Source organism: Tenrec ecaudatus, chromosome 11 (assembly GCF_050624435.1).
Source record: "Tenrec ecaudatus isolate mTenEca1 chromosome 11, mTenEca1.hap1, whole genome shotgun sequence".
Classification (NCBI taxonomy): Eukaryota; Metazoa; Chordata; class Mammalia; order Afrosoricida; family Tenrecidae; genus Tenrec; species Tenrec ecaudatus.
The window spans coordinates 109,154,368-109,180,337 of NC_134540.1; the positions used below are offsets into that span (position 1 = coordinate 109,154,368).

The window sequence follows — 25,970 nt, forward strand, 5'->3', positions numbered from 1 at the left end:
ATTCTTTTACCACATGTATTCATTTAGTATGCCATAAATCAAGAAATGACTTACATGAAGGACACAACACTGCAGTTGGAGGAAGGCTCATGTGTTAGGCTAGGTTCTTTAGAGAAGCAAAACCAGTGATGCTTATATGAAAGAAAGAACTTTATATTAGGAAAGTGGCTCACACAGTTGTAGAAGTGAGTAAATCCAATCTGCCTCAAGTCTGTGGGTCAGATATTAAATTGAAGGTTTTCACAACTCATGTAGCTGCTGGAGCTGACGAGCTAGGAAGCAGGAAGACAAACCCAGAAGCAGCAAGACCACAGTTGGTGATGTTGGAGTCAACTGAGGCCAAGGCATCATGGCAGGCAGCTGAGAGCTCCCAGGTTTGGCAGGCAATATGCCAGGGCATTGACTCAAGCCTCAAAACTGGAGCTCGCTGCGAAATGCAGGATCCAGACCAGCCAGAGACAAGCCTTTCCACAAAGCCGACCTAAATAGGAGTAGGCCACACCCCCGACAAAATTTCCTATCAGTGGCATCACTGTTGTGACTTGAAGAAGGAGCCCGTGTTGTTTTTGTTGTTAAGTGTCATCCAATGGATTCCAACCCACAGCGGCCCTATGCACAACAGAACCAAACACTACCTGGAGATACCCCATGCTCACACTTGTTCCGATACCAGAGCCCACTGGTTGGAGCCACTATGTCAGTCCACCTCCTTGAAGTCCTTCCTCTTTTTCGCTGCCCCTCCAGTGTACCAAGCACAATGTCCTTCTCCAGGGACTGGTCTCTCCTGACCACATGTTCAAAGTATGTAAGATAAAGTCTCACCATCCTTTCCTGTTGGATCCCGCAGGCCAGAGTTCTTCCAAGACAGATTGGTTTGTTCTTTTAGCAGTTTCTGGTATTTCCAACATTCCTCTCCAGCACCGCACTTCGAACGCATCATCATTCTTCAGTCTTCCTTAGTCAGTGTCCACCTGAATACGGGAGAGGATACAACAAGGTTATCCGCAGTTGGTTATGACGCACACAGTCTAAGCCTTGGCATAGTCAATAAAACAAAAAATAAACATCTTGTTTGGTATTCTCTGCTTTTAGTCAAGAGCCATTTGGCATCAGCAATGATTTCCCTTATTCATGCCCTCTTCTGAATCCAGCCTGAACCTCTCGTCGCTCCCTATCATTGTACTCCTGCAGCTGTTGGATGATCTGTAGCAAATTTTACTCGCATGTGATATCAATGATATTATTCTAGAATTTGAGTATTCTGTTGAGTCATTTTTCTTTTGGATGTGTACAAATATGGCTCTCTTTCAGTTAGTTGTTGAAGTAATTGTCTTCTAAATTTCCTGGCATAGGTGAGTAAGCGCTTACAGTGCTTCATCAGCCCCTTAAAACATTTCAGTTGGTATTCCAGCAATTTCTGGAGCCTTATTTTTGGCTGATGCTTTCAGTGAAACTTGAACATCTTCCTTCCAAGCATCATTGGTTCTTGCTCATATGATATCTCCTGAAATAGTGGAGTGTGGATTAGTTCTTTTTGGCACACTGACTCTGTGTGTTCTTTTCATCATCTTTGGAAGCTTCCTGCATCATTCCGTGTTTTCCCTATAGGATCTCTCAATAGTGCAACTTGAGGCTTGAATATTTTTCTTGAGTTCCTTCAGTTTTTAATATATGCTGATCACGTTTTTCTCTTTTGGATTTCTAATTTTAGGTCTTTGTACAGTTCATTATAATATTTTACTTTGTCTTCTGGGGCTGCCCTTTGAAATTTCCTGTTCAGATCTTTGACTTCATCATTCCTTCCACTTGCTTTAGAGACTCTACTATTAAGAGCAAGTTTCAACATCTGTTTTCACATTCACTTTGATCTCTTCTTTCCTGTCTTAAAAAAAAATCATTTTATTGGGAGCTGGTACAATTCTTATCACAATCCATACACCCATCCATTGTGTCAAGCACATTTGTACATTTGTTGCCATCATCCTTCTCAAGACATTTGCTTTCTACTTGAGCTCTTAATATCAGCTCCTCATTTTCCTCCTCCCTCCCCACTCCCACCTTCCTCATGAAACCTTGATAATTTATAAATTATTATTTTGTCATATCTTACTCTGTCCGACATCTCCCTTCACCAACTTTTCTGTTGTCCTTCCTCCAGGGAGGAGGTTATATGTAGGTCCTTGTAATCGGTTTCCTCTTTCCACCCCACTATCCCTCCACCCTCCAGGTATCGCCGCTCTCACCACTGGTCCTGAATATTTCCTGTCTTTTTAATGATCTTTTGCTTCATGATTGATAATCGTGATGTCATCCCACAGCTCATTAGCTCTTCTGTCATTAGTGTTCAGTATGTCAAATCTTTGGTAGAGATGTCCTTGAAATCCAGGTGAGATAGACTCAAGGTAATATTTTGGCTCTTGTGCATTCATTTACATTTTTTTCAGATTTAACCAGAAGTTAAAAATGAGCAATTGATGGTCTGTTGCACAGTCATCCCCTGGCCTGGTTTTAGCTTCTGATACTGAGCTTCTCCATCACCTCTTAACACAGATGTAGTTGATTTGATTTCTGTGTATTTCATCTGGAGAAGTCCTCATGTATAGTTATCATTTGAGTTTTTGAATACAGGTATTTGTTATGAACAAGTTGCTGGTCTTGCAAAGTTCTACCATGCACTCACCAGCATCATACCCGCCAGGACTGTATCTTCCTCCTTTTCTGTTTCCACCTTGTGCATTCCAATTGGCAATAATAATGCATTTTGATTGCAGGTTTGCAATCAAGGTGGATGTACTAATCTAATCTTACAACTGCTGTGCTACCCACAGCAGGTCTGATCATGGAATTGATCATGGTTTGGGGCACTTCCAGACCAGAATTGCCAAACCACTTACAATCCTGGTGGAGACTATTGACCCAGAACCCAACTATCACAGCTCATTGACAACTTTCAATATGCAGATGACACAACCTTGCTTGCTGAAAACAAAGAGGACCTGAAACATTTCCTGATGAAGATAAAAGGCTAAATCCTTCATTTGCATTACCTCTCAACATATAGAAAATGAAAACTCTCAAAACTGGATTAATAAACAACAACCTACTTAATTGTGAAAATATGTTGTCAGTCATCTCATTTTATATGTACCTACAATAAATGATCATAAGAGCAGTGGTTAGGAAATCAGATAACATATTCATTTGACAAATTTTCTGCAAACCTCTTTTCAATTATTTAAAGGGAAGATGCCATTTTGAGACAGTTGTTTGCTTGACTCACACCAACCTTGGTATTTGCAAACCCAGGAGATGCATGCAAGAAAAAGCTGGACTGTTGGAAACATTAGGTTTACGGACATTTCTAATGTGCCTGTCTCTATGGACGTGTGCCAAACTGACATGTGAACAAAACTGCACATTTTCTCTTAAAAAGAACTTATTTCACAACAACATAATTATACATTATTAACTTAGAAATGATGGTATTTGATACATATTCATATTAGACTTATAATTAAAATTATACAGCCTTTGAGATATTAGGTTCTATTGTTAAAGTTTGCTTGGGTCATTCAGTATAACAGTCTCCGCTGCCTCATTTGTTTTTATATTTGATGCTTATGTTCTGAAAACTTTTTGACTACATTTATATTTATTACTGTAGCAATGCTTCCATGAATTGAATTAATGTATTTGGATTCATACTCAATTTATGCTTGCAACAAATTGATGCATATCCTTAGAGGCAGGTATACCACCACACAGAGAATTTCTGGATTAGAAGGCTTAGAGGAAAATGAATTTGGATGTATATTTGTCTCATTAAATGGATGAAAGTCAGTAAAAATGGTAGGAGGTAAATATAAATGGTTTCTGTAATTTTTTGTTGAAATTGAAATGCATAAAAATGCTGTCTTTGAATTATGACTTGGTGAAGAATATTAAATATAATACTTCCATGAGAATGGCTAAATCTGTGTTGGAAGAAGAACAGCCAGAGTACTCCTTCAAAGAGAAGATAGCAAGACTTCATCTCACATTCTTTGGTCTCACAAACTTTGGACGTGTTATCACTTGGTGATAAATATCATACTTGTTGAAAAGAGGAAGACTCTCACCAAGAATTACCCAATGGTTGTAGTAATGGGCTTGAAATAACAGTAAAAATTGTGGGGATGGCACAGGACCAACCAGGCAGTATTTTCTTCTGTTTTATATAACGGTTGTTCTGAGGAAGAACCAGCTCGGCCAGCACATGACAATATCCATAGCAACAGGAGCAGCATCTTCCATTAGCAGTAACCAGGATGCGTTGGTTAAGATCTGTATCATGTCGATTTGATAGATCAGTTCCAAAGGGAAGAAGTACCTTCGTGGCGGCATGTTTTTTTCTTAGAACACTTTAGTCTTTTAACATCATTCATTTATTACAATAATTCCCAGTGATTTCCAAAACACAGACTGTCAAATAGTGTTACTTTTGAAAAGGGGTTCTTACTTAACTTGTTACTATTTTACTTTATTATATTACTCTAAAAGACAAGGTTGGGTTCTGAATGGTCTGCAAGTTACTGATGATATTGAATGGGTAGAAGATATAGCATATTTCCCTTCACAAGAAATCCCTTTACTCAAGTATACTGAGGGTAGAAATGGAGGAGATGTGTTGCTTTTTATTAATATTGGAATCTTGATTTTATGGTATAATTTCTAGAGAATTGTATGTGATGCGATCATGGTTATTGGGTTTATTGGTATCACTATCTGTTCTTTATGTCCATCTAGAAAAAGAAAGTTTGTGCACACACATATTTTGCTCATGTCTTTTATATAAACTATAGACTTAACATCACTCTGTGACATAAACCTTGTCTGTGACCTTATTGAACTGTGGCGGCTTCCCTGTTGCTGTGATGCCGAAGTTATGTCACTGGTATTTCAGCTGCGAGCAGGGTAACCCAAGGTGAATGGTTTTCAGCTGAGTTTCCAGTCTACGCACAGGCTTCAAAGAAAAAAGAGGCTGCCCAATTTTGAGAGCTTAGCCACTGTAAACCATATGAATAGCAGGAGAACATTGCCAGAGATCGTGCCAGATGAGCCCCTCAGGTTGGAAGGTACTCAAAAGGCAACTGAGGAAGGACTGCTTTCTTAAATGAGAGTCAACCACAATAACGTGGGTATAGTGAAGCTTTTTGGACGTCTTTTGCTGTTGGGGCACAACTCAAAATGAGAAGAAACAGCTGCAAGCATCTATTAATCATCAAACGTGGAATGTACAGAAGATGAAGCTAGGAAAATTGGAAGTCATTAAAAAATGACATGGAATGTATACAAATTATTATCTGAAGTATTAGTGAACTAAAGTGTACTGATCTTGACCAGTATGAATCAGACTATACCAGGAATGAGAGATTAAAAAAGAATGGCATTCTATTCGTTGTCAAAAGGATATTTCAAGATCTATCTTGAAGTAACAATGTTATGTCTGATAAAATCATATTTATGCACATAAAAGGTAATCCAGGTAATATAACTATTGTTCAAGTTTATGTACCATCTGCTAACGCTAATGATGAAGAATTTAAGAATTTGATCAAAATCTTCTATATAAAATTGGTAAAACATGCAATTAGCATGCATTGATAATTACTCGTAAGATTGGAAAGCAAAAGTTGGAAACGTCCAACTTGTATGTAAAAGTTGGATATTGAGTAAGGAAGACAGAAAAACTACGCATTTGAATTAGGGTACTGGTGAAGAATATTGAAAAATACCATGGACTGACTGCCAGATGAACAAAAAAGTCCATCTTGGTAAAAGAATAGCCAGAATTCTCTTTAGATGCAAAGATGAGGGCACTTCATCTCACATACCTTGGACATATCAGCAGAGACCAGTCGCTGGAAAAGGACCTCATGCTACCTAAAGTAGAGAGTCAGTGAAAGAGAGGAAGACCAACAGGGAGATAAATGAACACTATTGACAAGTGTTAATCAGTATTAACACTAGTGATTACGTCACTATTAACAGTAGTGACTGCAACACTGAGCTCCAGCTTAACGACAGTTGTGAGATTGGCACAGGACTTGGCTGTGTTTGGTTCTGTTGTACATAAACTCACTATGAGTTGGAAGCAAATCATGGCACCTAATAACAACAGCAAAGCTGGATAATTGTTCTCATGTCACTGATCTTAGATGGTATGGCTCGATCCCCGTTGGGCTGGTTTGGCATTTCCATGTTAACACTTTGAAGACTTTCCTCACAAAGTATGTTGACAACAGCAGAGTCATGAGATGTACTCCCCAAAGATTCAGCTGCAATTCTATTGTAAAGTTTGAGAATTCTCTAGAACTTTTATTTGTTTTAGCCACTATATTTACTGAAACTTACTCACCTTTGTTGCTACATCTACTTTGATCCTAGACAGCCTTATATAATGACTGTCTTCTTGCGGACTGTCATGGATAAAATTGTTTTCCTTTAAAATATGTGTCAACCTAAAAAACAATAAAATATGTTTCAACTTGACTACATCACTGGGATAGTTAGATTTTAGGTCAACTTGGACAGTCCTGGATTCTCCCATGATAATATCTAATTCCATGATAGGATCTTCTGTGAAGCAGCCAAGCAGTTGTGTGGAAAAGAGCTGTACTTAATCTGGTCGCCACCTTGATACAATTGAAGAATGTTTCATTTGGGGTATGATGTACTCTTTAATATACATTGACTCTGTGTGGAAGCTAGCTAGTGGACTTCTGCCAGATTTGGATCCCACATCTGGTTCACTGAATTCATTATATATCACCTTCCAATCCCAAGAGCCATCAGCTGACTGCCATCTTAGATTGCTTCTACTGATCTTGGATTAATTCATCTTGTCACTCACTAGCCTACGGTTGCCCTTCTTTGTCTTCTTGCTTCCTATTTGTCTGCCCCTACAGCTAGAGGAGCTTGGAGAAGACTTCAGGTTATATCCGACCCATAGACTTGAACCACACTGGACTTGGCCACTTCTATAACTGTGTGAGCCATTTCTTGATATAAATCTTTTCTATATAAATATACATACCAGCTTCACTGGTTTTGTGTCTCCAAAGAACCCCGCCTAACACATTCGGTACAGGAGTGGCTCTAGAGAAACAAAATTATAAAGATGGCTTTTCTAAATTCTGGACCTTTAACTTAAGTCACAGCAAGTCCTGAAAGGTGAAACCCAGATAGTGACTCAGGAAGAAATGTGCTACATTCCTAAAGAGATCAGGTTCTCAACCTGATTAGGCCTAAAGGTACTGGGAATTTGTGACTCTGTATCTGTTAGTACAGCTAAGTCTGTCACTGTGTTAGTTCGGGTAGACTACAGAAATTCATAGACATATGTGTATAGGAAAGAGCTTTATATACAAGAACAGTTGAATATTGAGAAAAGATCCCAGCCCAGTCCAGATCAAGTCCATAAGTCTGATATTAACCCATATATCCAATATCAATCTATAAAGTCCTCTTAAGATTCATGAAACACATGCAATGACACCAAATGCAGGAAGATCACAGGCCAGTGGGTGGGAAGTCATGTGGGTCCAGTGGCATTGAAAGCATCTCAGCACTGGCAGGGGTCTCCATGGTCTCCTCCACCTCAGAGCACTAGCGTATTCCATGCGTCTAGTCAGCTGCAATGTCTTGTAGGGTGTAAGTGTGTATTCCACCTCCAGGGAGTGTCTCCAAATAAGGTCATCAAGCTATTGGCTAGAATCCACCCCATTCACTCTGAATCCTCAAATCGACACCAGATTATGTAACTACCACAGTCACTATTAGGTAAGAGAGCATTTTTAATCCATGGTGGCAAAGTTAATACCCCAAAATAGCACCACTGATAGATGAAGTGTCGGTGAGAAGTAATCTATGTGATCTGTGTTTGATATCGTTCTACAGTTTTGTCAGGCTGAGAATTATAGGGAAGTTGGTTAGTACTACTTAAAATAGATAAACTGTAAAAGGAAATAGATGAACTCAGAGCTTCAGAAGTCTGACTCAAATGTCACACAAAAGACCTCAAAGCTTCTACTTTTACCATGAAAGAATGCCTCATGTCTTCTGTCACAGTACTGTTATGGCTGAAAAGGCCCGCTTAATTATCAACCAAGAAAGGTATCTCATTTACAATGAAGGCATTGATTGGAAAGAAATAGGATCCTGAAACATGAGATGGGGATATATGGGCTGATCATCTGGAAGAACCCAACAGAAAGCTCAAACTACAGAACAATATCATTAATATCACATGCAAATAAAATTTTGCTGAAGTTGACCTAACACTGGTTACAGCAGGACATTGACAGAGATCTGTCAGAGGTTCAGGTTGAATTCAGACAAGGACGTGGAACAAATGTTATTGATGCTGATTTCAGGTGGCTCCTGGCTCAAAGCAGAGAATACCAGAAAGATGTTTACTTGTGTTTTGACTATGAAAGCATTCAATTGTGTGGACCATAATAAACTATGGATCCCCTTGAGAAGAATTGCCATCCCAGAACACTTCATTGTGCTCACGAGGAACCTGTAGAAAGACCAACGGGGCAGTTGTGCAAGCAATGCAAGGGCATAGTGCATGGTTTAAAATCAGAACAGGTGAGAGTCAGGTTTTCAGTGTCTCACCATACTTTTTAATCTGTGTGCTGAGCAGATCGTCAGAGAAATTGGACTTTATGAAGAAGTATACAGTATCAGGATTGTAGGAAGGCTTATTTTCAACCTGTGATAGGCAGATGACACAACTTGCTTGCTAAAAGTGAGGAGGACTTGAAGCACTTGATGAAGATCAAGGATTGTAACCTACAGTTATGGATTGCAACTCAATGTAAACAAAACCCAAATCTTCACAACTGGAGCTGCAGGTAACATTGTGGTAAATGGAGAGTACATTGAAGTTGTCCAGGGTTTTTGTCTTGCGTGGGTCCGCAGTCGAGACTCACGGAAACAGCAGCTAAGAGATCAAGCGAGGTATTGCATTGAGTACCTCTGCTGCATAAGACCCCTGTTAAGTGTTGAAAAGAAAGGATGCTACTGTGAGGCTTAAGGTACACCAGCCCCAAACCATGGTATTACATATTGCTTCATATGCATGTGAATGTTGGACATTGAAGAAATGATGCATTCGAACTGTAGTGCTAGTGAAGAATATTGGAAGTACCATGGACTGTCAAAAGCAAAACCAGATCTGTCTTGAGAGGAATAAAGCCAGAATGCTCCTTAGAGACAAGCATGGCGAGACTTCATCTCACTTAGTTTGGACATGTTCCCAGAGGAATCTGGTTCCTGGGGAAAGACATTATCCTTGGTAAAGTAAAGGAGCAGTAAAAAAGAATGACCTTCAACGAGATGGATGGACACAGTGACTGCATGGATGGGCTCAAAAGAAGGAAAATTGTGAAGATGGCACAGGACTGGGTGGTTTTTTGTTCGGTTGTGCATAGGGTCACTTGGAGTCAAAACTGACTGGATAGCACCTAACAATAACAACAGTCTGGAAGATGGGGTCTTTGAGCCCTTAAATACATTGAGTCACTCTAGTCACCAGCAACACCCATCTCCCCTTACCCCCACACCCATATGAATAGATTATCTATGGATTTTGGTATGGCACCTGGAGCTCCATCTGGAGCATTGTCTGAGGCAGATACCTTACAAGATATTGCTATATGTTTCTAGGAATCACCCTCAATACCTATTATTGCTTCTAGACCTATAACTTGGCTTAAATCACAGCGAGTTTTTAAAGGTGAAATCCGGATGGAATCTCAGGAAGAGGGGTGCTGTGCACCTAAAGAGATCAGGCTAGAGCAGGTCCTGCATGAAAAAATCCAAACCAAACTCATTACTAGTGAATCGAGTCTGCCTTGTATCAACCCTATAGGACAGGGTAGAACTGCCCCGTGGGTTTCTGAAACTTCAACTCTACAAGAGTAGAAAGCCTCACTTTTCTTCCGAAGCGCTCCTGGTGGTTTCAAACTGCAGCCCAACGTGTAACCACTATGGCAGCAGAGCTCCTAGCTGCCTGAAGAACTCTGCTCTCCAGTCCTGTCAAAGGACTCATTCTCCCAGTCTGCCCCTATGGGCTCCTGGGGAATTCCGTATGCTCAGTTGATTGAGGAGCAGGATACTTGTGCTTGGTTTTGCACAGTTTGCACTTGAAAGTGGACAGCAGCAGCACTACATCAACTTCTGGGACTTCTCTAAAAGACAGTGTGCAGGGAAAGCTTCCCAATGGGCAGAACTTTGAGCAGAACACCTGGGTATTTAGCTCGCTTGGAAGGAGACATGACTGAATGTGTGACTGTCTACTGATGCAATGGTTTGGATGGATGGACGGGGACTTGGAAGGAGTGTGATCGGAAAACCAGTGCCGGAGGGTGTGAGGCAGAGGTATCTGAATAGACTTCTCTGAATGGGCCAAAAAACTGAAGATAATTCTGCCCACCAAAGTCTTATTTCTGCCAAGGAGGACTTTAATAATCAAGGGGTAGGATGACACGTTCTGGGGAAACCAGCCAACCTCTTTCCCAAGCCACTCTTGTTAGTGCCCAATGAGCACAGGACCCAAGTGCCCATGGTGGCAAGAATGGAAAGCTGACTCGGCTACTGCCAGTAGTGAGTGCCCATCTACTAGCAGTAGAGACCAACACTGAGTCCAGGATAGGGAGCCATTCCTTGAGGAGATCAACCAGCAAACGATCAACCAAAACTGAAATGAGCAAGGCTGTACTTGGACTTTATTTGCCCCACACCCGACTGATCTTCTCCCACATACACCTGGAGAGCGTGGCTGGGTGTGTCAGAGGGCTCCTAGTAGTCGTGCTCTCAAAGTGTATGTGTGACCTGTAACATAACTGGCCCCTACTGGGTGTTAAGTGGGCATGCATAAGTGTGAGATTGTGTGTGTGTGTATGACACGTAATGAGCCCTGGCTGTGCTTGCCCCTCTCATGTGTGCCTGATCTCTTAGGAAGGACCCTTTTATTTATGGGTGTGGCTAGAAACTCCTTGCTGATTGATGGCCCTTTGGGCTGTCAACTCCCTTTTATGTAAAATTTCTGCCTACCAGCCATACCTTTCTATACAACTGTTCTACATCTAGAGCTTTATTTTTTATAGAAGTACAGCTAGAGGTGTTTAAAGGTACAAAATGTTTTCTGCTTTTTTTGTAATTAAAGCTGGAAAACTATAACAGTACTAAAAAAACCATTGAGAGCACATTCTTAAGTTGGATGATAATGTAGTGAATAGAAAAAAGGAAGTTGATAAGTACGTATTAGAGTTTACATTTTTGAGAATTGAGCACAAAATAGACCGAAGTTTCCAAGACGCTCTGGAACTTCATGCCAGCACACTTTTCTGTTTTCTTTTCTCTACTTTGGCTACCCATCTGTCCCCTTGCCCCTGACCTGGAAGCCCGCTCTTAGATTCAGGGATCTCCTCCAGTCCTTACAGAGGATTTACAGTTCCCTGGTGCCAGCTCACCAGCTTTTATGTAAATTCTCTTTCCCCTGCTAGGACTTGGAGTCTCCTCTCATCCCTAGACTTGCCAGCTACCACAGGTAGATAAACCTCTATCACCATTCTCCCTCCCTTTTCCTCTTCTCCCCGCTCTATCTTGCCTCTCTTTCTCACAAGACAATTTGAGAGTTATAAGGTAAAATTTATGGTAATTTCATTTTTTATGGTTATTGCATTTTATTATGTTCATGATAGTTACTTTTAATAGTGACTGAGAGTTGATTCGTGATCACTCATTGTCACAGAGTAGAACTGCTTCTTACAGTTTGCAAGACTACCTCTTTATGGGGCAGACAGACAGGGTCGTGTTTCTCCCACAGAGCAGCTCGTATGTGGGTTTGAACCACCAACCCAGCAGCTAATCTACCACATTTTACCCATAGTGCCACCACAGAAGTATAAAGTTACCAACTTGATTGGCAAAATATAATTCTTCGATGGTTGTTTTATTCAATCTGGCTTTTTTTTTTTAACAACAGTTGTGCATTGAAACCGCATGTAGCTTAATAATTGTTTTCTCTTGCAGGAGTTTATTTTGTCAGAAGATTACAACAAGATGACACCGGTGAAAAGCTATCAAGGTAGGGATGAGAATAGTGTCTCTGTTAATGAAATTGAAAATATTTTCAGTCCCTTCCACAGCCACAGGACAGTGTTTACTTTAGTCAGGGAAAACTGAAGCAGAACAACAAGCCTTGAGATGAAAATTATGCTCACTTAAAAAAATAAATGTTTTGAAAATGATGGCAACATATGTACAAATGTGTTTGATACAATGATGAATGGATTGTTATGTAAGAGCCCCCAATTAAGTGATTTATTTAAAAAGAAAATGTATCAAGAAGCTTGGGGCCAAAGAGGCTGGTGACTTCCTGTGGCACTTCAGTATTAAAGTGCAGACCCAGGGACAGCTCAGGGCAACTCCAGGTCCCACAGCCATTGTGACTACACCACATTGCCTCGAAACAGTTCAGCAAGCCGGGGGTGTTAGGAATCATGCTTTACATGTGTTTCTTTTCCTATATGGTCATTTATTTATTTATAGTTTATTTGTATATAATCCACACATTGTATAATTTAATAGTTTAATCATATAAAGAAAAAAGTAACATCATTACCACAGTCAATTTTAGAATTTTTTTTCATGGTTCAGTCACTTTTAAAATGAGTTGTAAAATCACAATCAGTCCCAGTGCTCCCTCACCCTTCCTACATAGATTGTTTGCTCCCCAAATCTCCTTACCCTCCCTATCTCCCACACCCCACCCCTATATCCCTTATAGACTCTTGCATCAGTTATTATCTCTATGCATTTATTCCTCTGTGCTTCACAAGCTGGAAAACCCAACAGAAACAGTAAAAACCAGAAACAAAGTAAAGTGGTATGGATAAAATAATGATAATAATAATATAAAGATAATACCAATAATGAATAAGAGAGAAAAGACCGTCAATATTTTAAAAGCCGGGGAAGAGATTTTTGTCATGGAACAAGTAAGAAATATTTGCACCTAGAACAAATTCAGGTTGGGGTCAAGAGGGAGGTCAACTGGCCAAGTGTCAGGTTCCATCCAGCATAATCAAGATTGCACTGATCTCTGTCTGATAGTAAATCTGCTCAAGACCCTTGCCTGTGGCAGAGGGATGGATGGGCCAGCAACGGACTAGCTTCTCTGCAGATGGGTTGGGGGTTCCCACTCCCCTCGGTATCCTTCTACAAATTGGGTGTTCACAATTTAAGTTCTGATACTTTTCCCTCCATCATTATTGTCATCTTTGAATCACACAAGCTGGTGTGTTTATTCTCTTCTGTTCTGACTCCTCACTCAGATGGCCGCTTGTTTGAATAGGAGTGTTTAAAATTGCAGACACAATTTCAATTGATAGCCAGGCACCATCTGCTTTCTTCACTACACTTTGCTGTAGCACCCTTATCTTCAGTGATCAGTTCCTGAATGTGAGTATTGAGCTGGGCCATGCTATCAGCACTAACTGTTCTTGGATTGGGGCTAGAGTTAAGTAGGAGCCCAGAAGCCATCTGCTTGTTCATGGGATATGCACGATTCTGGTTTACTTTGGCAGTCATATTATGACAAAGTCAAAACCCCATAAGACCAAATCTACCAACAACAGTAACAAACCAACCAGCAAAACAAATACACAAACAGCCAAGCCAACAAATTAAAGGCAGGAGAACAAAAACCCATAGAAACACAAAAGTACAACCTTGTCAGTCGCCCCCTGGGATGTATAAGGCAATTGCACTGTTAACATCATCAATTTTCCCAATGACACACTCTCTGACACTGTCAGTATGAGTTGTTGCCCTACACTGTTCAATCTCCCATTCCATTGAGCTCTGTTTACCCTAAACACAGGGATTGGTGCTGAGCGGGAACGTGCTGGTGTTGATCAAGGTGTTGATCTAAAAGAAGACCACTACAGTGTCCAAATAGAATTATTGAAGTCTTTATTGTTTTGTTTTCTAAAAATCAGGTTAGCCAAGAGTGCAGTGGGGATGTTCAATAGGAACTTTCCACCAGGCCGCCCCCGCAGTGCTTATCTTCCCTGGCCAAACCTGTTCTATTATTCAGGGAGGGTAGAATACAGAAAGCAGAAGAAAAAGCAAGTTAAAACACATATATCACTAAGTGGTATTGCCAGAAGTAAAAAGGAAAGTATATTTAGGTAAAGTTTCCAGCACCTTGTTTTATGATCCCATTCCTGGATTTGTCTCCAGTTTGCTCTCCTAGTGGGGTTGGGAAATGAACACTCCTGTCCCTGGGAGAAAGATTTGCTCTCTTGATAAGGAGGGAGAGGGGTAGTTTAAACAAGAATTGCCCTAAGGGCATTTACAAACTTGCATTTTATTGTGATGTTAAAACAGATTACCTGATAATCAGCCTAGCTGGGCTGGTCAGAGGGGGCGGGGAAGATGCCCTCAAGGATAAGTGTACTTGGGGCTGGTCTGCTTAAATGCAGTGCTATGAGCTATCTATTTTTATGGTACAAAGCCGGGGGTTCTCCCTACAGTCCACTGACCACCACGTTCACACTCTCTGCTTCCTCTCTCTTCCGAGTACCCCAGTCCTAAATCCAAGGGTGCAGTTGTGTGGCTAATAATTTTAGAATGCTGAGAGTATCTGCATTGTCTCAGGGAAAAAATGATAGTTTTATTAGATCTTTAACATTGATAGTATGCCATAGAATATTTTCATAGTACATAGATCGGGGAGCAAATTTTGGAAGGAGTCTGTTTATCTTAACCAGCAATATCATAAAAGCAGAACATTGAAGATATCCTTTTTTGAACACTAAGAGATCATTTAATCTGAACCTCTGATTGATTATTGAGGCTCCCTTTTATGCAAAGGCACAGCAACCAATTCTGATTTTGGAAAATTCAAAGAATTGAGAAATTTTTCTTTTCAAATTTTAAGCCAAAATTTATTTCCTGTCACTGTATTCATTAGTTTCCATATGTCACTCATCATATATTTATGGAGTAGCTAATTTTGTTCTAGTAAATGGAAGATTATAATGGTGACTCAGTTATGTGTTGTCTCTACCTGTAAACAGTTTGTGGGCCTATTACGGTTACACACAGGCACATTGGCTGCTAAAATGCTGTAATACATGCCAGACTTTTTCTTGGTCTTGAGTCAACTTATTGCTGCTCTATAGACTAAGAACAATAACATAAACACAACAGCCTTTCACTTATTGAAAATAGCCATTGAAGTTCTCACTTCATCCCCTTCCTCTCCTTCCATCTGCCTTCTCTTTTCCCGTTTCTAACCAAGACATTTATATCTGAAATTCATATGATTGAAGGTATTTACTGTTTACCAGCCTTAGGTATCATGTACCTTCAGAAGGTTATTATCTTCGAAGATGACTCCTTATGAGGCCTATCCCTAATAGTGATTCTTTGGTGTAAGCCTCTCTTCTGGAGTGTGGGCAAGAATATGGCAAAAATGATCATATCACTTCTGAGATTAGGCCTTGGCTTTGTGTTGTCGCCCTTTCTTGCTTTTTCCCCTCTGGTGGAGGCCAGCTGCCATGTTGTGAACTGCCCTGTGGAGAGAAGGTCACTAATCAGGAGTCAGCATGAGGAAGTAACTCTAGTCAACCTGAGTGTGCTTAGCCAAGGAGCCTCCTTCTGCTGAGCCTTTAGATGAGGTCACATTCCTTACCTCGATTGCAACTTTGTAAGAAGCCTTGAGGTAGTGGCACCTCTGGGAGGTTCACCAGGATCTGGAGAGGTCCACAGAAATTGTGAGATAATGCTTTTGTCATAAGGCTTCAAGTTTAAGCTAACTTGTTATGAAGCAACAGATGACTGATGCATACACATAATTGTATATATTGATAATAACATTTATTTCTTTGCCTATGCACTATTCCCAAATTGAAGATGAATTTACTGTTCTATTGAGTCCCTCTCTGTGAAGAGCAGAACTATTCTCTCTAGGGTTTGCAGTGGCTAATTTTTCCAAAGTAGATCATCCAGACCTTTCTTCCGAGGTACCTTCAGGTGGACTCCCACCTCCGCCATTTTGGTTAGCAGCCAATTTTGTTCATGGTTTGCACTACTGGGGACTCCAGGGAGGGTTCAGAGACTCCCAACTAAATCATTGTATTACCTCTCTTTCGTCACTCTTGGCTAGTGACTAGATCCTCATCCATCAGGGATTTGGAGCCAAACCCCAGCAGAAGAAAGTCTGATCTTAAAGCTTATACATTCCACTCTGTAAGAAAAGTAGATTCGTTGGCTTCATAGAGCTTGGCTTGCTTTGAGGATGCCCCTGAGACAAAAACATGCTTAGATTGACACGTAAGACAGGCAAGAGAAAGAGAGAGAGAGAGAAAGAAAATAACTCAAACCCATGGCCATTAAGTTGATTCTGATTCATTGCAATCATATAGGACAGGGTAGAATTACTTTTGTGAGTTTCTGAGACTGATAACTCTTTTTTATATATCATTTTATTGGGGGCTCATACAACTCATCACAATCCATACATATATCAGTTGTGTAAAGCACATTTATTCATTTGTTGATACCATAATTCGGAGTGTATTAGAAAGTGGACTAATGGAGATATAGTTAGATTAAAATTTTAATACCTTATCATTTATTCTCCCCTTTGCCTCATATTTGTTCTAATCTTTATTATTTTCTTTATCTTTTCAACTGAGGCTTTCCTATGTTTCAGTTTGTTGTTAGTGGTTTTTGCATTTTTTAAAATATTAAATCCTAGAAAAGTAAATATATAGAGACAGTGACTGGATTAATAGGTTCTTAGGGTTACGGCAGAGGAGATTGCTGCAAAATGGGGAGTTAAAAATAGTGAGTACAAGAAAGAATATGTTCTAAAACTGATTGTGAAAAAAAATTTAAAAAAGAAAAAATAACTGATTGTGGTGATAAATGTTCAGCTCTTTTTAATGTTTAAACTTTTGAATTACATGATAGAGAATTAATTATGTGCTGAAGAAACTTAAATTAAAACAATAAACATCAATAAAACTTAAAATTTAAAAAAATCAAGTAATCTATTACATTGGGCAAGCCTACTGCAAAAAAATATCTTTAGACCCCACCCCCAGCCAGTCCTGGGGCTTTGGGGCTTGGCTCAAAGGGAGTCCCTCTGGGACATGGGGGTACAGTGAATGGTATGACCCTTTGCTGGGCCCTCTAGTGTTTCCCTTATGGGCTCCAATAAATTTCTTCCTTTTTGCTTTAAATATCTATCTATCTATATATATATAATCTTTAAAGTGTGAAATAGCAAAGATAACAGTTTAAGGCATGGGTAGGGAAAACCTTTTTTTATGCCATGGGCAATTGAATATTTGTAACATTATTTGTGGACCACACAAAATTATCAACTTAAAAATTATCCTACTATATTTGATCAAACATTTAATTTACTCCTACTGCCATGGCTGGAACTGCTTCTCTTTGGTGAGGCATGTGGTGTTAGCTGATATTTATGATTTCTCAGGCCTTACAGAGCCCATGGACCGGATGTTCCCCAACCCTGCTTTAAAGACTAAAGTACACCTTACCCAAGCCAGGATATTTGTAATCACCTCATATGTATTGTGATAGTTAGATAATGAATAAGGACCAAAGAATTGGTGCCTTTGAAGTATGGTGTCGGCAAAGAATATTGACTATGCCATCGGCTGCCGAGAGAATGAACAGATCTTTCTTGGAAAAAGTACAGCCAGAATCCTCCTTATAAGGGAAGTAGCCAAAACTTAAGTACTTTGCCCATGTTCACCAAGAGGGACCAATTCTTGGAAAGGGATTTCATGCATGTCCAAGTAGAGGACCATTGCAAGAGAAGCCCTCCAACAAAGGAGATGCAGTGATGGCAATCATTAGCTCACACAGCACCCATTTTGAGGATGATGCAGGACTGGGCAGTGTTGTATGTGAAGTCCATATGAGTCAGAACTGACTTGATGGCATCTAACAACTGTGTGTGTGTGTGTGAGAGAGAGAGAGAGAGAGAGAGAGAGAGAGAGAGAGAGAGAGAGAGAGAGAGAGAGAGAGAGAGAGAGAGAGAGAGACAGACTTAATTGAAAGCTGATGAATTTTTCCCGGAAATTTTTGAAGCCTCCTTGTATGTATTTTTTTTATCCTCAGGACCTTAACATCACACCTGGCGTTTTAGCATCTCATTTTTCAGAAAGGCCAGTTATTTTAAATACTTGAAATCCTGGTAACACTCAGCTGTCACCCAAAGGTTGGTGGTTTGAACACACCAATCACTCTGAAGCAAAACGATTTAAGCAGTCTGTTTCAATAAGGATAACAGCTCTGGAAATACTTTGGAGTCATTTCTACCGTGTTCTACAGAGTTGCTGTGAATTGGAATCCACTCAACAGCAACATTCCGTTTAAATGATTACATTTCTGTTAATCGTTATTTATACCTTTGTATAATTTTGTGTTCCCCTTAAATGTATAGACATGAAATGTGCCTTTGCCTAAGGGTATGTTTAAAATGCATGACCACTTATATGGATGGTTAGAACCATTGACATTCTTCTTTGGGTTTCCTGTGGCCAACCAATATAGTTAACTATACTAAATAAGACTCATATGTTTCCACTTTATCTGTAGGGAATTGTGACAAACTGATAAGACTACTGTGTAAGCCTTTTACCAGTAAACACTTAAAATGATGATAAAATAACACCCTGTTGTAATACAAGATGAGCTCTTGGTAAGCAAAAAAGAGGAAGATTTCCATGTGCCAGAAGCAAAGAAAGAACTTAGAAAGATCAACTGAGCAAGTGAGAGTTAGAAGCTTGTGTATGAGCATGCACATGAGAACACAAAGTATGAAACTGAGACAGATCACCAGATAAATCTGAAGTCTCCTAGAAAAAAAGAGACATGGAAATCTCCCAATAATTGTCCCAGAAGCCTGCAGGGAAATGGGCTCCTGGCTTCCGTTCTGGGTGAGTAGGAAAAGTACCCCGTGATAAATCAGTAAGGGTATACAAGACTTGAACCAACAACATAATATCCACACAAGGAAGAAATACTCATTACAACTGGAGCCTTGTTTGTGCAACTGACCATGTGGCCCTAGCGGGGCTTTTGAACGACACTTTTCCACATTCCCTTTGCCTGCAACAAGCACCCCAGTTAGTTATATTTTTTTATTGGATGGGGTGACCATTTATGAAGAGTCTGGGCCATTAGTCCTCAGTTGCTCTAATTTACCCATGACTTTAATTACAGTAAATGGTCATTCGAAGATATATCTTAAGGAATCTCCTAGATTGCAGACACACTTTTCTTTACCTCCATTTCATATTATCAACCTACTTTCCTTTTGGTACTCAGGATCAGTCACACCACCCTGTGTAGTAACTTCCTTCTTTGCCTCTTGCTCCAGAGGCAATGCCAGTGGCCATGAGGCATCAACTGTGAGTTCAATGGAATCAGAGTTGTGTCTCCAGTTGGGTGCACTATATTCTTCCCTTTGGAACTAATCCCTCTAAACTAACTAGCTAGCTAGCTCTTCAGGGGAAGGATGAGGCTTTCTATTCTTGTGGAGATGTGCAGATCAAAGACTCACAGGGACAATTACCCTGCCCTATAAAGACACTAAGAGTCAGCATTGACTTGATGGCAGTGATAGTGATGCTCCAGGGGGATTATTGATAATGTCCTTTAACATAAAATGACAAGGATGTCTCTAAGGTAAACCAGAGACAAATATAAAACTTAGATGCATGAATGAATTTTGGGCTTGCATTCAATTCTAGTTCCAATGTAAGAGTAACTAGTTCTTATGACATAGCCCTGCTTGCTACACACCCTTAAGAGATCACTAAAGATATGGGTGTTATAGCCAAGTGTAGTGAGGATACTAGATGGTGCCTTGCTAGCAGAATACTAGTGTCTGGGTCTTAAAAAGTTGTTTTCAAGCAAGCAGCCCTCTAAGTGAGGTGTGGAAGGCACACACCAGCCTGTGAGATCCAAGGATTGTAAATAAATATAATCCAAATCTAAAGGAGGAAATGGTGTCTGAGATTAAATTGTTAACACCTGGTTTACAAAAGGTTACGGATGACAGTGGAAGACTAAAATCCGTTTTCAAGGTCCCTACCTGGATAGCCTCCAGTGAATTTTCTCTGATCATAGTTGAGGGATAATTTCATATTATCTCTGTTATCAAACAGAGAGCATTGTAAAGTCGATGATTGAAGACATAGTTGGGTCATAATGCAACATCTTAGCTCTTTGATCTCCTTTTTTGACTCATTTTAAAGTTGTTTCAGTTAAAAAAAAGTGAAGGGGAAATACAAGTGAATCAATCCCTTGGTAAATCTGCTCTGACCATAGACCAGGGATGCGAATGGCCTTGCTAACGTGCAGAATGCATTGGAAAGTCGATTGTTGCAGATGCAATTAGGTTAAAATTAAGCATCCTAGCTCCCTTATGATCCATTTAAATTTGTTCTAGTTTTTAATATTTTCTGCTTTCTTTTGTATTGAGGTTTTTATCTACTTTACTTTGTTATTCTTGTTCATTTTTGTTTTAAAAGGTTTTCCTATAATGAAATCCTAAATAGGTAAATCTATAGACAGTAACTGGATTAATGGCTCCTTAGGAGTATGGCATAGGAGACAGGGGGGAAATAGGTGGCTAATAAGGATGCGCACAAGAATGAAGTAACCATTCTAAACTGATGGTGATGATTTTACAACTCTTCTTGATGTGATAAATGAATTATATGCCAATAAAACTGTTGGGGAAAAAGAAAGAAAATATCCGTACCACCATAACCATTAATTCCACTGTTGTCGAGTTGAGTTTGACTTAACAGTGATTATATAGGGGAGAGTCGAACTGTTCCATAGGTTTCCAAGACTACTAAATTTGTATGGAAACAGACAGCTTGCTCTTTATCCCACGGAGCTACTCGTAAGTCTGGACCTCTGTTCTTGTGGTTCCAACCCAAACCTTAGCCCACTGTGCTGGCAGGACTTTCAGGCCTCGTTAACTATTAGGAGGGTGTAAATCAAACTACAATGAGATGTCACTTCACCCCATTATAAGAGCAAACTATAAAACAGTGGGGAGGCAATAAATGTTGATGAAGATGTATAGAATTTGAAGTGACTATCTACTGAAAGTAGTAATGTAAAATTGTGCACCTACTGTTGAAAACAGTTTGGCACTTCCTCAGAAAGTTAAACATAGAATTAATTTGACCAGTAATTTCACTTCTGAGATACTTAAAAGCAACTGAGGTAGACATGCTGTAGCCCTATTCACCATAGCCACTTATGTGTTTTATGAACTGAAAGATGGATAAATAAAATGTAGTTCATACATATAGTGAAATTCTGCTGGACATAAAGAGAGATAAAGTCCTGATGTAGGCCATGGATTAAACTTGGAAGTATTATGCTGAATAAAGTGAGTTACGAAAGACAAATATTGTATGATCCCACATACATGAAATGTCTAGAACAGGCAGATGTCTGGGGACCAAAGTGTTTAGGTGATGCTAGAAGTGGGAGAGTCAAGGAACAGAGAGCATGTGTTAAAGTGATGGGAAATTTGGCAATGAATACTGCTGGTTTCATGCCTGACCAATGTAACCAGTGTCACTGAATTATACTTGTGAAAAATATTGACTTGGAAACGGTTACATGGATATACCACAATACAAAAATTAGATCCTTTCTCTTTTTTTAAACATTTTATTAGGGGCTCATACAACTCTTATCACAATCCACACATATACATACATCAGTTGTATAAAGCACATCTGTAAATTCTTTGTCCTCATCATTTTCAAAGCATTTGCTCTCCACTTAAGCCCTTTGCATCAGGTCCTCTTTTTTCCCCCTCCCTCCTCGCTCCCCCCTCCCTCATGAGCCCTTGATAATTTATAGATTATTATTTTGTCATATCTTGCCCTATCCGGAATTTCCCTTCACCCCTTCTCTGTTGTCCGTCTCCCAGGGAGGAGGAGGTCACATGTAGATCCTTGTAATCGGTTCCCCCTTTCCAACCCACTCACCCTCTACTCTCCCAATATCGCCCCTCACACCCCTGGTCCTGAAGGTATCATCCACCCTGGATTCCCTGTGCCTCCAGCTCCTATATACACCAGTGTACAGCCTCTGCTGTATCCAGTCTTGCAAGGTAGAATTCGGATCATGGTAGTTGGGGGGAGGAAGCATCCAGGATCTGGGGGAAAGCTGTATTCTTCATCGGTACTACATCGCACCCTGACTGACTCATCTCCTCCCCTAAACCCCTCTATGAGGGGAGCTCAGTGGCCGACAAATGGGCCTTGGGTCTCCACTCTGCACTTCGCCCTTCATTCACTATGGTATTTATTTTTTTTTGGATGATGCCTTATACCTGGTCCCTTTGGCACCTCGTGATCACACAGGCTGGTGTGCTTCTTCCATGTGGGCTTTGTTGCTTTTGAGCTAGATGGCCACTTGTTCACCTTCAAGCCTTTAAGACCCCAGACACTATCTCTTTTGATAGCCGGGCACCATCAGCTTTCTTCGCCACATTTGCTTATGCACCCGTTTGTCTTCGGCGATTATATCATGGAGGTGTGCACCCAATGATATGACTTTTTGTTCTTTGATGCCTGATAACTGATCCCTTCGGGACCACGTGATCGCATAGGCTGGTGTGTTCTTCCATGTGGGCTTTGTTGCTTCTGAGCTAGATGGCCGCTTGTTTATCTTTAAGCCTTTAAGACCCCTGACACTATCTCTTCTGATAGCCGGGCACCATCAGCTTTCTTCACCACATTTACTTATTCACCCACTATTGGCTTCAGCAGTTGTGTCGGGAGGGTGAGCATCGTAGAGTGCCAATTTAATAAAAGAAAGTATTCATGCATTGAGGGAGTGCTTGAGTAGAGGCCCAAGGTCCTTCCACCACCTTAATACGAAACCTATAAGTATAGACACATAGATCTATTTCCCCATCCTCATATATATATTTGCATGTGCATGTCTTTGTCTAGACCTCTATAAATGCCCTTTGACTCCTAGCTCTTTCCTCTATTTCCCTTGACTTTCCTCCTGTCCCACTATCATGCTCTGTCCCCACCTGGGTTACAGCTATACCTCTTCTTTATGTAACCTTACCCTTGATCATTCCCTACCAGGCCTGCCACTCCCCCCTCACCACCAATTTGGGTTGCATGTTGTTCCCTTGTCCCTGGGTTTGTTAACACCACTTCCTTACCCCCCACCTCCCTCTATCCCAAGTCCCCCCGGAACTGTCGGTCCTGTTGTTTTTCCTCCAGATAGTTTATCCAGCCCATCTTATTTAGACAGACCTGTGGAGACAATAACATGCATGAAAAAAAGACAGAGGAAAACAAAGCAACAGTATATAACCAGACAACAAAACAACAACAGCAACAATAGATCCTTTCTTTATACAATGCCTGAAAATAAAACCTAGTTGAGTTAAGTTTGCATGTCCTTGGATTTGTTAGTTTTCCTTCAAATAATCTTTTCTCCAAAAGTAAAGTGTAATTTACAAGTGTATGTGGACACAGATATATTATTGCAGCAAAATATAGGAGACATTCTTAATATCCATGCATAGGGGCATAGTTAATTAAACTATCATTATCTATAGAAGAGACAAGCAATTTATTTCTATAAAAGGGCAGATGATAAATATTTAGACTACATAAAGATGGGTATGATGTAGGTTCTTATGTAGCAACTTTCTACAGTCTATTGCTGAAATTAAAAACATAATAACAATTGAATTTAATTTTTGTAGTATAAGTCTACTATTTAGAATAATAAGATTTTTTTTCAGGGAGAAAACCATTTATTGAGATGAAGCATTAGTATATCCTATCATAATATCAATTGTAAACATCACTCTTAAATCATGGACTGTCTGAAATGGGTGACAGGCCAGATCTGACCCAAAGCTCTTTCAATCCCTGATTATAGATGCAGCGCTATGCAGTCACTCGAAAATAATGTCATAAATGTACATAGAAGGCGTTTTTATTCCTATTTTTACCCAAATTTCATACCTGTGAAAAATCACTAAATAGCTTTTCCTAATTCAGCCACCTTAATAGGTGATGAAACTGGGATACTGTTCTACCTGTATGGATTCTGTTGTCTCACACGTGATGTAATTTATGTACAAATGAATGTAGATGGTCGTGTCAGTAAATCCCACAAACGGTTGTCCTGGGATAATCTTTAAACTTTATTAAGCTAGAACAATCTCTTGAAATTTACTTTTATCCCCAAATTAGCTTATTTTAATTGGTAAAGTATGTTCTCTTTGAGCATTATGCTATTTCAAAGAATTCTCTTTGTGAGATAGCATGTACCCAAGGACAAAGTCCAGAAAGGTTAGAAGGAGGCATGGAAATGGGAAACACAAAGAAGAAGTGGGATGGGGTGTTTATTTATATCGTGGTGATTACAATCAATGACATGAAACAAAATATATATGAATTATTAAATGGAAGACTGATCTGCTCTGTACACCATCATCCAATTCACAATGAAAAGGGAAAAAAAGAATTATCTATGTAAGATCAAATTGACAAACTTACAATGGAAATTTGTAGGTTTTGATAAGAAGCTTTGAAGGCAGTGAGTTTATGTAATGGGGGAAAGATAAGAAGAATGATAGCACAATGTGGAGGATGTAACCAATGCTCCTGAATATACCTGTAGAAATTTGTTGAAATAGTATACGTTACACTGTATCACCTCAGAATCGATAGCACAGTTTTAAACAACAGAAAACAACAAATACTTGAGGGAGTTTGGAGAAATTGAACCCTCCTAGGCTACTGGAAGAACTGTAAAGCAAAAACACTAGGGGACTCAGACAATTGTAAATCGATATACCGTATACCCCAGTAATAGTGTTGTTTGCCATACACCATACAGAAATAAAGAACATCACGTGAACAGACAGATACATGCACACTCATGTTGTGGGAGTTCGATTTTATGTTAGCTGGCAGCTGTGTGGAAGCATAGGATGGAGTTAACCTGCCAGTAGCCTGGTTTTGCTTCTTGGAGGTGTGGCCATTTTAGAAGAGAGACACTGGAACTTTTCTCTCCATGTACCTTTCGCTTTACTGGGACTGTGGGTCTGCCTCAAGGGTAGGTCCCATGTGGGTCACCACCCTGGAGCATCTTACTGTGTTTCCATTGAGTTGGGAGCTTTGCAACTCTGCACCCATGGCCTGTAATCTTCCTGCTTCCCCTTCCACCCTTCTGCGTCACTGTCCTGCAGCTACGCGAGTCTGACGAGTGCTCTGTCTAGCGTCAGAACCATGGACTTGAGTTGGACTGAGCTGGGCTGCTGTCTTGTAGACAATAATTTCTTTCTTTTTGTAAAATTTATTTATTTATTTTTAAATTTTAACAATTTATTGGGGCTCATACAATTCTTTTCACAGTTCATATATATACATACATCAATTGTATAAAGCACATCTGTACAGTCTTTGCCCTAATCATTTTTTTCTCTTTTCTTCTTTTACATTTTATTAGGGACTCATACAACTCTTACCACAATCCATACATATACATACATCAATTGTATAAAGCACATCCATACATTCCCTGCCCCAATCATTCTCAAGGCTTTTGCTCTCCACTTAAGCCCCTTGCATCAGGTCCTCTTTTTTTTTTCCCCTCCTCCCTCCCCATTCCCCCCTCCCTCATATGCCCTTGGTAATTTATACATCGTTGTTTTGTCATATCTTGCCCTATCCGGAGTCTCCCTTCCCCCCTTCTCTGCTGTCCCTCTCCCAGGGAAGAGGTCACATGTGGATCCTTGTAATCAGTTCCCCCTTTCCAACCCACTCACCCTCCACTCTCCCAGCATC

At 40.0% G+C, this 25,970-nt stretch overlaps 1 protein-coding gene across 1 annotated transcript in view; it reads left to right on the plus strand.

The window, feature by feature from the left end:
• Window positions 1-25,970, plus strand: part of WDFY2 (WD repeat and FYVE domain containing 2) — a 211,489-nt gene that overhangs the window by 125,001 nt on the left and 60,518 nt on the right. The window contains exon 4 of the mRNA XM_075563489.1: window positions 12,085-12,139. Within this exon, the coding sequence (XP_075419604.1) occupies window positions 12,085-12,139 (55 nt within the window). The remainder of the gene's footprint in view (window positions 1-12,084; window positions 12,140-25,970) is intronic.